The 13,659-nt window shown below is 43.8% G+C and overlaps 1 protein-coding gene across 7 annotated transcripts in view; it reads right to left on the bottom strand.

Annotated features, from left to right (window-relative positions):
* TMTC4 (transmembrane O-mannosyltransferase targeting cadherins 4) overlaps positions 1 to 13,659 on the bottom strand; it is a 136,072-nt gene that overhangs the window by 12,693 nt on the left and 109,720 nt on the right. For 6 of the 7 annotated variants that reach the window (XM_073894332.1, XM_073894334.1, XM_025874633.2 and 3 more), the window contains exons 7-14: positions 12,484 to 12,576; positions 12,089 to 12,253; positions 11,007 to 11,209; positions 9,365 to 9,536; positions 9,147 to 9,278; positions 1,364 to 1,443; positions 1,020 to 1,127; positions 769 to 910 (exon numbers count right to left, since the gene is read on the bottom strand). In XM_073894332.1, coding sequence (XP_073750433.1) covers positions 769 to 910; positions 1,020 to 1,127; positions 1,364 to 1,443; positions 9,147 to 9,278; positions 9,365 to 9,536; positions 11,007 to 11,209; positions 12,089 to 12,253; positions 12,484 to 12,576 — 1,095 coding nt within the window. The remainder of the gene's footprint in view (positions 1 to 768; positions 911 to 1,019; positions 1,128 to 1,363; positions 1,444 to 9,146; positions 9,279 to 9,364; positions 9,537 to 11,006; positions 11,210 to 12,088; positions 12,254 to 12,483; positions 12,577 to 13,659) is intronic. The other variant, XM_025874634.2, reaches the window with a different exon arrangement.

Genomic DNA, 13,659 nt, shown 5'->3' with positions numbered 1-13,659 from the left:
TTAAGAAAATCCAGAGCTATAAAGGATTGAGCTGTGCATCCTCATGGAGGTTTTTCAGAAGCAATGACAGAATCCATGTCACCATAATTTACCAATACAAGTTTTCAGATTTTAAGATTACTGAACTTACTGTATTAACTACTGTTGCAATATTTATTTGAATAAAGAAATAAAGTATAAGAAAAGAAAATCAAGAGCAATTAGATCTTTAGTCAGTAACTAAGAAAAGAAAGTCACTATGGAACACACTCTTTCCTATTTCCATTGGACAATCTCAAAGTGGTTTCAAATAAATCTCCCCGAGCCTTCTGTTACAGGAAGAACAGTTAGTACGAACGTCTGGGGATGCAGGGAGCGGTCTTTGGAGGAAGAAGATGGAAGCTCAGAAACCATAGTATGGATTTGTTTTTTTAATCTCAGCTTTTATATGTGTTTTTGAAACAGAGAAACTGATGTTTATCAGGAAGTGACCCTCAGAGTACTGTTTTACAGGGCACAAGGGATTTAAAAAATTCGAATTTATTCCTTGTTTAACCTGTGGCCTTGGAGATAACTCACACTTGGCTAATTCAAGTTGAATTGCTCTCTACTTAGAGCTTGAAAAGTTACAGACAAGGAAATCAAACAGCTACCTTCAAGTGACGAGCATATGTGAAAGAACTTTACAAGGTGCAGGGTGCTAGCATGAGTGGTGCTTCTACCATTTTATTATCAAAAGGGGAAAAACAAGCTTTTCAATTCTGTAGCCTCTGGACGCTTTCGACTTACCAGCCGCCCGAGGTTGTAGTAACAATCTGGGTACTTCCTTCTGTGTTTGATTGCCGTCCGGTAACTCTGCTCAGCAGCTTCAAACCGTTTCAGGCTGTTCTGAACTATGCCTAAATTCATCCACGCGGCAGCGAAGTCTGGCCTGGAAGACCATTTTTTAAAAAGAGAAACAGGGAAAAGAGCGGCTCAGACCACGGAATGCCGGAGCCCCTCTCCCCACCACCGGCGTAACTGTACAGAGCTGCGCTTACTGTATTTGCACGGCTAACGAGAGCAGCTCTTCCGCTTCCTGTAGCTCGTTCCTCTCTTTTAAGATGTTTCCAAGATTATTCATGGCATGGACATACTTGGGATTTAGTCTGCAGGCAGAGAGAGAAACCAAGCCGTCTGTTAATGCTCGGTGGTCTTCACTAAACTATCAGGAATTGGCAAAGATATCTTAAAGCTGGGGTCTTTTTTTTTTTTTAATTTACTTTTGAGAGAGAGAGAATGGGGGGAGGGGCAGAGGGAGAAGCAGACTAAGCTGGGGTCTTTTTTTAATCCTCGACAGTTAAAGCAAGACACGGATATGAATGAGACAAGACACTTGCAGTACCTCACGGCTTGCCTGTAATATCTGACGGCGGCTGTCTGATGGCCTTTATCGGCCAGGTTCTTGCCAACATTGTAGTGAACCTGAAAATACAGATACAAACTTGTCCATCAGCTGATAGGCTTCTTTGTTCGGAGCAGGGATACCTATCACAGCTTCTCACGGAAAACAAGAGCGAAAGGTAAAAAACAAAACAAAATAAAACAAATAACCCACGCCACTAGAACTTTGGCTAAATCCCTACAGAGGGCAGGCCAGGGTCATGCTTTAATCCCCCATCCTGTAAGAAAAGATAGGAAGCACAGGGTGCAACAAGCAGATGATATCACTTATGTACAACAGAAGGATATTTACCTAAAGAAACCTCGAAAAATTACAAAGTGGGATCAGTGCTAAACCCTCAGCCCCCCTCCTGCCCCATTAGCGCGGAGATGCAAAATCCAACCACACATGGCTGTGAGAGGGAGAAATGAGGATTCTGCATTTTAACAACTACAGCCCTTTCTTGTAGGACACCTTTCTTCTCTAGCATTGCAAACATTCTCGTTTATGCTAATGAAATTCTCCCTCCCTCATTCCTTCAGCCCTGGCACTGCTGGAAGTTAGAGACCATGTGGCCAGCAAACCTGTCAGACCTCTGGCTCCTGGAGCCCCGGCTGTGAGTCCAATGACCCTGTTGGAAAGTGTGTCACTAGAAGGCACCCGGGGCTGTGGAAGACGGTGGGTCCCCAGGGTGGCGCCTGGTCCGGGCAGGGGCAGGGTTGTCCTGAAGAAGGGCCCTCCCTCCAGCGGAGGTCTGCAGGGGGTCACTAGGTGAAGGGGCTAGAGTAAGCATGCAGGCAGAGTGGGCAATGGGCAGGCTCTAGGGCTGGAGGAAGCCCAGTGTGTTTGCTTGAGCGAATACAAGATGCCCAATGTCACTGGAATGCAGAGGGCAAGGGAGACCAGGCTGCACAGGGAACCCCAAGCGGTGGCAGGTCTGGTTTGGCCTTTGCCCAGCAGCAGAAAAGGCCAGCACAGGGTCTGTAAGTGTGTGTTTCCTAGGGCCGCCATAACAAAATACCACAAGCTAGGGGGAGGGATGTGTGTGTGTCTGTGGCTAAGGCAACAGAAACATATTTCCTCACAGTTCTGGAGGCAAAGGCTGAGGGGCAGCAAGGTTGGTTTCTACTGGAGGTTCTGAGGGAGAAAGCTTCTCTCCTGTCTTCTGATGGTCACCAGCGGTCCTTGGCTTACAGAATCTCTGCCTGTCTTCACATTGCCTTCTCCCTGTGTGTCTGTGTCTCTCTTTATAAGGATACCAGTCATCTTTGATTAAGGGCCCACCTTGTACCAAGGCCCCCATTCTTAAGTACCAGGGGTGAGGATCTGAACATGTCCTTTTTGGGGGCACAATTCAACCTATAACAAAAGCCAGGCATAGGAGGGTGGCAGAAGGTCATAATCAGAGTTATAACAAGTTAGTCACACTGTGGGAAATGTGAGTGGGGAAGAAGCAGGTGTCAGGGGTCCAGGGACAGCCTGGGGCTGCAGGCCCAGGGAAGGGAGGACAGCAGACTGAAAGAGGATGGTGGTGAACGAGCAGAGGAACTGGAAGAACACTGTGGAAGCAAAGAGCACAGAAACTGCTGATGGACTGATGGGAGTGGGGAAGCATGTCAAGAATGAACTCGAGATTTCTAACTTCCAGAACTGAACGGATGTGATGGCTTTGCAGGGAGCTACGACAGGTTGGCTGGGCTTGCTTGGGGGATAGGCATCAGGCTGATTTTGAAATCCTTGGAGAACCCAAGTAGAGAGACCAAGGTGGCCACCTGAGCTCAGGGGAGGAGCAGGCTGGGGATGCCAAAGTGGCAGGAGGCCAAGGTGGTACAGCCACGGGTCCTGGGATCATGCAGAGCAAGCCAGCTAGGGGAGGAAAAGATCCCGTAAGACTTTCTTGTTTCAACCTCGCTAATCAAACTACCAGCTGGAGAAACCACCTGGGGATAATGTAGCAACAGAAAGAGAACCAGGTGATAAAACGTCCCAGAACTAGAGAGAAGTGCAGGTCTGGCCACATCGTGAACGCTCTACATGTCACCGACTTGTTCTCTTTAAAATAGTTAATTTAAAAAGGTATTTAATGATGATCATTTTATTCTGAAAATCAATTTTTAGTTGTGGTAAAATAAGGTTACCATTTTAACCATTAAGAACATTGTTTTTATTTGAGCACACAATGTTTCATTAGTTTTGGGTGATTATAGTTCAGTAGGGTTGAGTGCATTCACACTGTTGTGCAACCAACCTCCAGAACTCTCTTCATCTTGCATATTTGAAAGTCTGTACCCATTCCACAGTAACTCTCCCTTTCCCCTTCTCCCTGCATCTGGCAGCTACCATTTTACTTTCTGTTTCTATGAACTCGATGACGCTAGGTATCTTACAGAAGTGTAAGCACACAGCGTTTGTCTTTTTGTGACTGGCTTGTTTCACCTAGCATAACGTCCTCAAGGTTCATCCACGTTGTAGCAGGTGCTAGAATCTCCTTCCTTTCAAGGCTGAGTAATATTCCACCACATGCTCATACTACATTTCGTTCATCCATTCATCTGTCGATGGACAGATGCTTCGGTGCTTCCACTGTTTGGCTACTGTGAACAATGCTGCTATGAACATGAGTGTTCACACATCTCTTTGAAATCCTGCTTTCAATCCTTTGGGGTATCTACCCAGAAGTGGAATTGCTGGGTCATGTGGTAATTATATGTTTAATTTTTTGAAGGCCTGAAATGGTTATTAACTTTATGTTATGAGAATTTTGCCTCCATGTCAAGAAGAGAGGAAGAGAGAACAAGGAGAGCATTTTTAATGACTGAAGAGGGTGGTAAAGTTGACTAGAAGAAACTGGACTCATAGTTGCAAAGCTGCCAGAAATTCTCAGGTCAGCTTCACTTGAGGGCACCAGGGAGGTCGACCTATATGGGCATTTTCTCAACTGTACATGGGATCAGAAAAGGTCACAAGGAAAGGGGCTGGGACCCAAAATGACCCCAGGTCAGCAGAACTGTAGAATCACAAGGGCTATTATCAGAAGTATTTGCAAGGCTTCTTTTTAGAGGCTTACGATGCTTAGGCCAATCATAATCTCAGATGAGATGATCGCACAGAAATTTATTCAAATCAGGTGTGTTCAGCGTAGCTCCTGATAAGAGTAGTCCTGGTAGCTGGTGAGTGCTGAGGGTTGCCATGAGCCCGGGTGGGGCCGGCACCATATACGTATGTGACTTCTCTGCATGGCAGCCGTGTCACGTGGCTACCATCACCCACCCTCCCGAGTTGGGTGAAATCCAAGGATTTCAAAATCAGCCCGCTGCAGCATTATTAAGCATCTCACCCAAAGGGGGTGGTGCTGCATTTGAAGCCAGGCTCCAAAACCTGTGTTTTTCTCACTATATCACACCCATCTCTGAGGGCGCTGGGTGAGGATGGGGCCGGTTGCTTGAGGTGATTTCTAGACCCACTCATTCACGCCATCTGTTATTTTTCTTAAAGTAAATAATGTTCCTTGTTGCATGTTAACGGCTGAATTGTACCCCCCACCCCCAAAATTCATCTGCTGATGTCCTGACCCCCAGCACCTCATAATGTGACTATATTTGGAGACAGGACCTTTAAAGAGGAAATTAAGTTAACCTGAGGCCATTGGGGTGGGCCCTAATCCTATCTGACCTGTGTCCTTGTAAGAAGGGGAGGTGTGCACACAGAGAGAGACAGCAAGGTTGCCCGTGCAGAGGACAGATCAGGTGGGGCCACCGTGAGGAGGCGGCCATCTGCAGGCCTCAGGAGAAACCAACCCTGCCGACACCTTGATCTTGGACTTCTGGCCTCCAGAACTGTGAGAAAATAAATGTCTCTCATTTAAGCCCCCAGTTAATATATCATGAACTACGGTAACGGTTTAAGCACATTTCAAGTAGCATTATTACATCGAATACTTCAGAAACCCTTCTGAAAATATAACCACCTCCCGCCTTATCAATCTTCACCTAGAGTTACAGCTTGTCTTCAAAAATACTAGTATTTCTGGAAGGGTAGGGAACAGCACGACATTCCTTTAAGCACATAGGTACCAGAGATTTGTTTAACTGCCAATTTTAAAGTCTATACATTTATTTTTATCTAACCCGACAAAAGGAATCACAAGCAGGGGACAGAAATGTATAGTACTGAGCAGCACACAGTATACTTCAAACTTCCCGAACTATATTATTGTCCATTCCTAGGTATTTGCATCTCCAAATTATAGCAAATGCTACGGATATAGCACATGCTTTGCAAAGTGTGTTCTAAACGGTTTCATTTCATGCCTCCCGCAGCCCCAGTCTGGGTGTGCTACCTCACCTCCCGTCCCGTTTACAAAAGAACCAAAACTGGAGAATCCAACCGGTGAGCCATGTGCTTGTGGTCCCCAGAATACAAATTCAGCTTCTACTCAACACATGACTCCTGCCTCCTCCGTCCTTTGTTATGGGCAAATTCTGTTTTCTCGATAAAAAGCTCCAAGAGATCAACTGCCCTCTGCAGTAGACAGGGTGTTCTGTTAGGCACCAGAATGCCAGCAACCAGATCAGGGGAGAAAGACGGAGCACTCTGGAGGTTCAGACTGTACTTATTTCCATGGAACGCGTTACAAATCTGATACAGCCCTAGAAGGCAAGCTGTCCATAATTAGGAACTGATATAAACAGGCTCATCCAGAGGCCAGCCTCATCCTATGGGTTATAGGGAGGGAAGTATCTGAATGGAAAACAGCTGTCTAGATAACCCATTGTAAACAAACAAACCCCCAAACCCTCATAAACCCTCATAAGTTCCCTTACAACAGTGTTTAAAGAGTGAATGATTTTGTTTCCATACAATGGAAGAGACTGAAAAACCCTGTTTATTCTTGAACTTTCCCTCTAGACTTTGTGATTCATATGCTGAGGCATCAAACTAGCATTTAAATAATGCTATAGATAAAAAAGATAAAAAAACCACCATTGTAGCCCCATGACACGTAAGTCAACAATGGAAGGCGCGTTAATACCAGAGCTAAAGCCAGTTTGTTTCAAATTTTCTGCTCCCATTTGATGTTAAAATGTTTTAAACACAAAAAAATCTTATAAACCATCCTGGCTCATCCTTAAGGAAATACCTCACTGGGGTATATGATCCTTTTCCTTGTTAAAAGAATTTAGAATTGTATCTCAGAGTTGATACAAAGCGGCACATACTTTTAAGCTTTAAAAAATGAAAAGTGACTGTAAATATAGTTAAATACTTGGTATCTCATCCACTGTAGGCTAAAGGAATTTAATTTCCATGCTGCTCAATTCCATCACTAATATTGAGTGCCCACCATCTGCAAGACAGTGTGGGTAATCCAACTGTTGACCAGGCACCGGCATTCCAATCTTTTGAAAAAGATGAGTCTCAGTTGTAAATCTGAGCCTAATCTAGAGCCAGGTGCCAAATACTTACTTAGTATTCAATGAATATAAAGTGGAAACCAATACAGAAAATGTATTTCCTGCAACAGAGCTGGATGAAACCAGTGTCTTCCTAAATGAGGTCTCTTCCCTGAAATGAGCCTTGCTTTTTTCCAAAAAGAAAAAAAAAAAGGAAGTAAAGATAATTTAATTATACTGCAATTTATATTGGAAAGGAAAACAAACAAACAAAAACAAAAAACCCCAAGACTCTATCTTGCTCATACTGAACGGTAACACTGAAAAAGATTCTTAGAAAGGACTATCACTACTGGGTCCATTTTGAAGATGAGGTCTTGTATGTATGTCTTAAATTTTTTTTAAAGATTTTATTTATTTATCTGGGAGAGTGAGTGAGTGGGAGGGAGAGGGAGAGAGAATCTGAAGCAGACTCCCTGCGGAGCACAGAGCCCAACGCAGGGCTCCATCCCAGGACTGCGAGATCATGACCTGAGTAGAAACCAAGAGTTGGACGCTTAACCAACTGAGACACCCAGGCGTCCCATATATGTCTTACATTTAAAAAAGAAAACTACACATGCAGACATATGATTGTGTGTGTGTCCATGTGTGCACACCTTGTGTTTTCTATCCTATAACATTAGAAATCACTTCCTAAGGCAGATCTATAGGCTCAAACATCACATATGTCACCCCTCCCCCTCACTTACTGGGCAGCACATCACACCAGGTCTCTAACTACCACCGAAATTACTCATCTAGATAATATCAGTTCATCCTTCTATGCCTCAGTTTCTCCCATTTGGAAAAATAAAGAAAACCCTCTCTCTCAAAACCTTAGAGGGAGGATAATAGAGATTAATTATAGAGACTCTACAAAGAAATCAGAGTTCCTTGTGGGAAAGAACTACATAAATAGAAGGGATAATTACTGCTATTCAAACAGAAAAACAAAAATAAAGCAGATCTATTAACATTTATGAAATTAAATCACAGGCAATTTATTTTTACTAGCATAAAATAAATGGATAGATCAGCAAATCAAATAAAGAATCAAAGCTTGAAGTAATTCACTCTTTTATCTAAGTCTCTTAACTATAAAACATGAACAAGATCTTTTTTTTTTTAATCCAAGAAAAACACAAACAAGGAGTTAGCACATTTTATACTATTCTTTACTTCAGGATCACAATAAGATGCCAACTATTCATTAGATTTATTCAAATAATTTTGCCTGAAATCACTTCTTTCTCTTAAATATAGGATATGGAAACGAGAGAGAACTCCAGAGAGCTCTTTTTCTCCCCCTAGAGGATCACACTGAAGCATCCTAGGAACTCCTATTCTGATGACCTGAAGAGAATATATCATTATTTAGCAATAATCTATACCAATAGAAAATTCTTCTAACCAAAACCCTTGGCTTCCTATTTGAGCAAGTAGAATTCTCTTCTTGCCATTTAACAAGAAAATCAAAACCAAAATGAGCCCCAGAAAGCTAACATTTCTTGAGCACCTACTATGTTCTAGCTACCATATTAGGGCTCTTTGGACTCCATCTTTCTTTAAGGCCTCGCAATAAGCCCGAGAGACAGACATTATCTCCCTTCTATAGATAAGGGCACTGAAAGTTCAAAACAGTTTAGTTTTGCCCCAAAAGGCACAGCGGGTTAAATGAAGAGATTGGATTCATCAAGAATACAAGTGAAACAAATTCCTACCAGACAGCTTCAATGAAAACATTGCCAATTTTGAAGTCTACACGTTTATTTTTACCTAATCTGATGAAAGGAATCGCAAGCTGAGAAACCACAGGTGATAGAAATGTGTACTACGATATACCAGACAGCATAATTTAAACTTCCTGAACCAAAGTGCTGCCCATTCATTAAGTGGTGTCGTCTTCAAGTTACAGATTGGAGGAGGACTTAATCCTGTGACCTGAGCACAGGTTTTGAGGTGTGCTCTGAATGGACTGACTCTGCCCCGCCCCCAGCCGCAGTCGGATGTGTGTGGTCACCTCCCTGCCACCATTTCAAAGGGCGGTTGCGTGGACCAACTGGAAGACGAGCCAGACTTCATTTAAGTAATCTGCAGTTTCACTGACATTGTCTGGTTGTAATGATTTCTTTTGAATTATTTTGGCCAAGTGGAATTGTAGTAAGTTTTATCAAGATCATTAACAAAACCAAAGAAAAAAACCAAGTATTTGGTCATGGGCTCATGCTAGATTCTATGTGAAGGTAAACATTCCTCTTACTCAGCTGTTGAACTGAAGTCTTTCTAAAGAAGCATGGCAGCCAACATACCTTGGCATTGAGAGGACACACAGACAGGGCACTTCGAAAAAGCTCTTCTTCATTCCGCCACTCGCCACTGCGAATCATGCACCTCAGTATGTTTATGAATAAGATTCCCAGTACGACACCAGCAATCAATTTCTTAGGAATAGAGAGATACAGTAAATGTCACTAGGAAGATCCGTCCAATAGTCTTGGTTATGAATGGCACCACTCCGGGCCAATACCTTTTTCTTAGTGTGTTTACTGAGAGCTCCAAATCCGAAAGTCAGCAGCATGCAGAACCCAGCACTGGGGAGGTAGAGGACTCTCTCTGCAACCACAAAGCCCACTCGGAAGAACAAGTTACTTGCAGGAAGAAATGGGATAATGAGAAATCCCAGGCCCAGTGTAAGGATCCTGGAAAATGAGAAGTAATTGAAATGGCTATTTTCAGACCTTTAAAAAAAGAATTCCTACTCAACATTAAAATAGTGATAAAAGCCCCCTTTTTTTCATGTCATCAATTGAGGAAAGGTATCAGCAGTGGCAAAGAAATGTCATCAGTAGGGCCTAGGGTTTAGCCTGGCAGTATTAGGATAAGTCATAAAATCTCACTAACGCACTTAACACCAAACGCAGGGATAAGACTTGTAAGTTGTCCAGTCCGTATGAGTAAGGTTAGAATGATTACGTTTTGTGAGGCCTTATTAACTTACCTACTCTTAACCCCACCTTAAACCATGTAGTGTTGAATAGATCAGTGGGTATATTAGTGCAATATAGTTTTCATGGGAAAAAAACCCTGCCCCCACACCCCCAACCTTACCAGGAATAATACTACTTCACTTTATAAACTTTACAAAATCTGCAATAAATGAAATCATTTTTGGGTGCTACATCACCACGAATGTTAGTCAAGCAAAAACAAAGCTGAGCAACAAAGCACTTGTGGAACGAGGCAACATGTCCAGTGTTCCATGTGACACAAGAACAATAAGAAGCCAGGTCAAATTTGGTGGCTCCTTGTTGGTTAAGCGACTGCCTTTGGCTCAGGTCATGATCCTGGGCTCCTGGGATCGAGCCCTGCCTAGGGGGTCCCTGCTCAGCGGGAAGCCTGCTTCTCCCTCTACCCCTTGTCCCCCCATCCCCCGCAAGGGTGCACTCTCTCTCTCTCAAATAAATCAATAAAATATTTTAAAAAATACTATTGCACATGTATAAGTGAACTGGGACTAAAGTGGCCCTTTAGAATTATGAACCAATGTAACAGATAAACTTAAAACCTTATTTATTTTGAGAAATTACTAATCTAATTCCATGAGCACTTATGCTTAAAGGGAATCAATCACCTTAAATAGTTTTCGTTCTCACGAAGCACATTTGCTTTCCCCCAAATTATTTTCTCAATAACCCTTTTTTCCTCTTCTTTTTTTGTTTCTTTTTTTTTGGCAAGAAAGAATAGTCTCTTTGGGGCAGCAGTTTATTTTCTACAAAACAACAGAAGGACTCACTGGGGCATCCACCAGGGCTTTCTGAAGGAGAATTGTGAAATAATGGGCACGGCACACATCAATTACACTCTCTGTTCTGACCATAAATTACTCTTTACCACCTACCTCGAAAAGGATCTCAAGAGGCTACTTCAAGGGGCCTGTGGGAAGGGGGAGAGAGCAGTCATCCATCCCCCTCCTCCAAGGCCACTCCCCACCAGCTGAAGCCGGCAATGGATTCCCAAGGGACGGAACTCATCCTTGCCGGAAGTATGTACGGGAAATAAATGTCCTTGGACACTACTTCCGCCAAACGGTTAAAATGATCAGTGCTGGCTTGAGCGAAAGGCTCTGACTCAATCCCGTGTGGAAGTTAAAATTCAGTGCTGCCTCTTACCTTCTTTTGTGGTTGTCTTCAGAACACAGGGCTCGGCATATCAGGCCAATTAGGCACAACCAGAGAGCAGCTGGTGCAGTTACCCTCCAGTCGCCGGCTGACTTAATGAGGGGGACGCAGCCCATTGACCAATCAAAACACAGCCACCAGGGGCACAGCAGCAGCCAAGCGTTCAGTGAATAGTAGTAATTATAGTTTATGGCCTGTCAGTCAAAAGGAAAATAAACATGTATTTGATACAGAACTTCTACATGTGTATGTATGTACACACACACACACACACACGTACACACACACACACACACACCTTGAAGCTTGACTTTTGAGGCATCCATAGGCTTCCGTTCACGGAGAGCAGTTGTATAAAATAAAATATTACCAATTTTGATACCGGACACGAGGCCATCGTTTGCAATTTATTAAATGTGTTCAGATTGTAATAGCCAAAAATACAGCAAAGCCACCAGACTCTGCTATAGACATCCGTTATATTTCTGGTCAAAGTATGTCCCACTTACTTAGTGATGCCCAAAGTCTGTGACCCAGGAAATCTGAGGCCCGGGGTTCACCTATGTGTCTGACAATATTAAGAACAGGGCTTTCCCTTCTTTTGATTTCTATCTCTATGAAATGCACAGCTAAGACTTTGCGGCTTGACACCCTTGCCTTCAGAAAAAGCGAACCTTTACAATAAAGGGAGTCTTGATACTGCTGGACGTTTAAAGATATGTATCTGATGTGGTTGTATTTTGTCTTAATCCTGCTATATCAGTTTTCTTTACAACAAAAGTAATGGGGTCAAGGGACACTTTAGTGAGACTAGCAGGGAACCTGATGTTTGAAAGAACCATTGCTGTTTAATTTTGTTTCGAATGGAAATACAAAGGGCTTACACATTCTCCATCTCCTAATAAAACTCGGGTTTCATCCTAGAATATCCTTAGTGAGAGCAAACAAATGTGGAGGTGTTCCACCGATGGGGGATTCTGTGGGCGTGCTGGGAAGCGAGACGAGGGGGACAAAGGTGGTGGGATCTGGTGGGCAGAGAAGACAATCCAGCGGGGGACAGGCTCAGCACTCACCCTGACCAACATGCTGTCGGCAAAGGAGGCGGGGTTGTCCACCTCGGTGAATGCGGGCGGCCCGGTGCCCATGATTTTCCAGCGCATGTAGAGCACCCCTGCGCCCCCCGAGGCCAGCAGGGTCATTCTGAAGAGGAGGCCCCCGTTCCTGAGCATGCCAATGTTCTGAAAGGACAACGCCAAGCCCCTGATGGCACAGATTTTCAAAAGAGAAGTGCAGCCAAGCTAGGTACAAACGTGCAACAATTCTGCCTGAATGACGCTGACACCGTAGCTTAAAAGGGCCAGCTATTTCAAGATTCAAAACCGCAAGAAATATTTTGAAAATGGCATTTTAAATCAGCTGGTACTTGACATTTTCCATGTCTGGGCTAGAGACAAAAGTCTATACTCACCTCTAATGATCTGTCTTTATGTAGTACCTTCTGGACCATTTCCAGAACATTTAATTTGCCTATCACCAAGATGTCAAAGACTGCATTCAAACCCTGAGGAAGCAAAGCAAGGCAATCAGTAACGGGAAAGCCTCGCTCTGATTAGGCAGCAATTATACTTCACCATTTTATTACTGACTCTCGGCAAGAATTGCCGTGGTTAAGATAATCACGGAAGGAGTCTTCATCTCTAAAACAGACACCCCACTATTGTTCCTATAAAATCAACTCATGGTAATATCTAAATTTATAATCTAGCAAATCCCTCTTGGTCATAATTTCATAGTCTGCCTAGAAGAGTATTTAAAGATTCAGGATGGCTGGACATTTGGGGTTCCCAGGAGAAGGTCTGCAGAGGTCCCTCTTCCCTTGTTTTTCCTTTACTATAAAACAGTCTCTTAGTTGATGTGACAGAGGGTTACCTGCACCGTAATTATGCCTCAGAAGAGAAAGGCAGCCATCAAACTCAACAACCCAGCCACGTAATTAATCGCACCCCAGAACACCAAGTGCGTGCTGATTTCAGCAAGTGCAGTAACATCAGGGGCACGGCATACAAAATAATCTCTGAGAGGGCTTCGGAGATCTCTCAGGTTTGGACTCCTAGCCCGTCTGCTGGGTTTTCAGTTCTTGCTGGGCACACAGCCAGACCACGCTTCCCAGCCAGTCCTGCAGTTACAAGTGGTCATGTGACTGAGTTCCAGCCTCCGGAACATGGGTAGAAGTGATCATGCACCATTTTGGAGGTTTGGTTATAACCTGGGCACTCCCCGCCTCTTGGTGTCACCTCGCAGCTGGATGGGATGGACACCACTGGGTCAACTTTGGAAACTACACTCCCAAGATGGCAGCTTGATGAGCCTTGGATTCCCTTCTCTCGCCGCAGGCAACGTCATCTCATGGAACTCCCTGCCCCATCTAGATAAGGTGGTCACAATGCATATGGCGTATATGGTTAAAGTTCCCCCTAAATGACCCTGGCCTTTTTAATATGAGGCTTTGTGGTGAAAAAGATCATAAATCATCAGAAGCCAGTGGTAATTGGTGACTTCCAGAGCAAGGATGATATCCCTACTTAACCCTCTCCCATAAATGCTGGAAGCCATTAATTATCCAATACACAGGCCAGTGCTGGGT

Source organism: Callorhinus ursinus, unplaced genomic scaffold, assembly GCF_003265705.2.
Source record: "Callorhinus ursinus isolate GAN/ISIS: 27379988/994484 unplaced genomic scaffold, GSC_fseal_2.0 scaffold7, whole genome shotgun sequence".
NCBI classification, from domain to species: domain Eukaryota; kingdom Metazoa; phylum Chordata; class Mammalia; order Carnivora; family Otariidae; genus Callorhinus; species Callorhinus ursinus.
The sequence above is the reverse complement of the archived record's forward strand: the minus strand, read 5'-3'. Positions and strand labels throughout refer to the sequence as shown.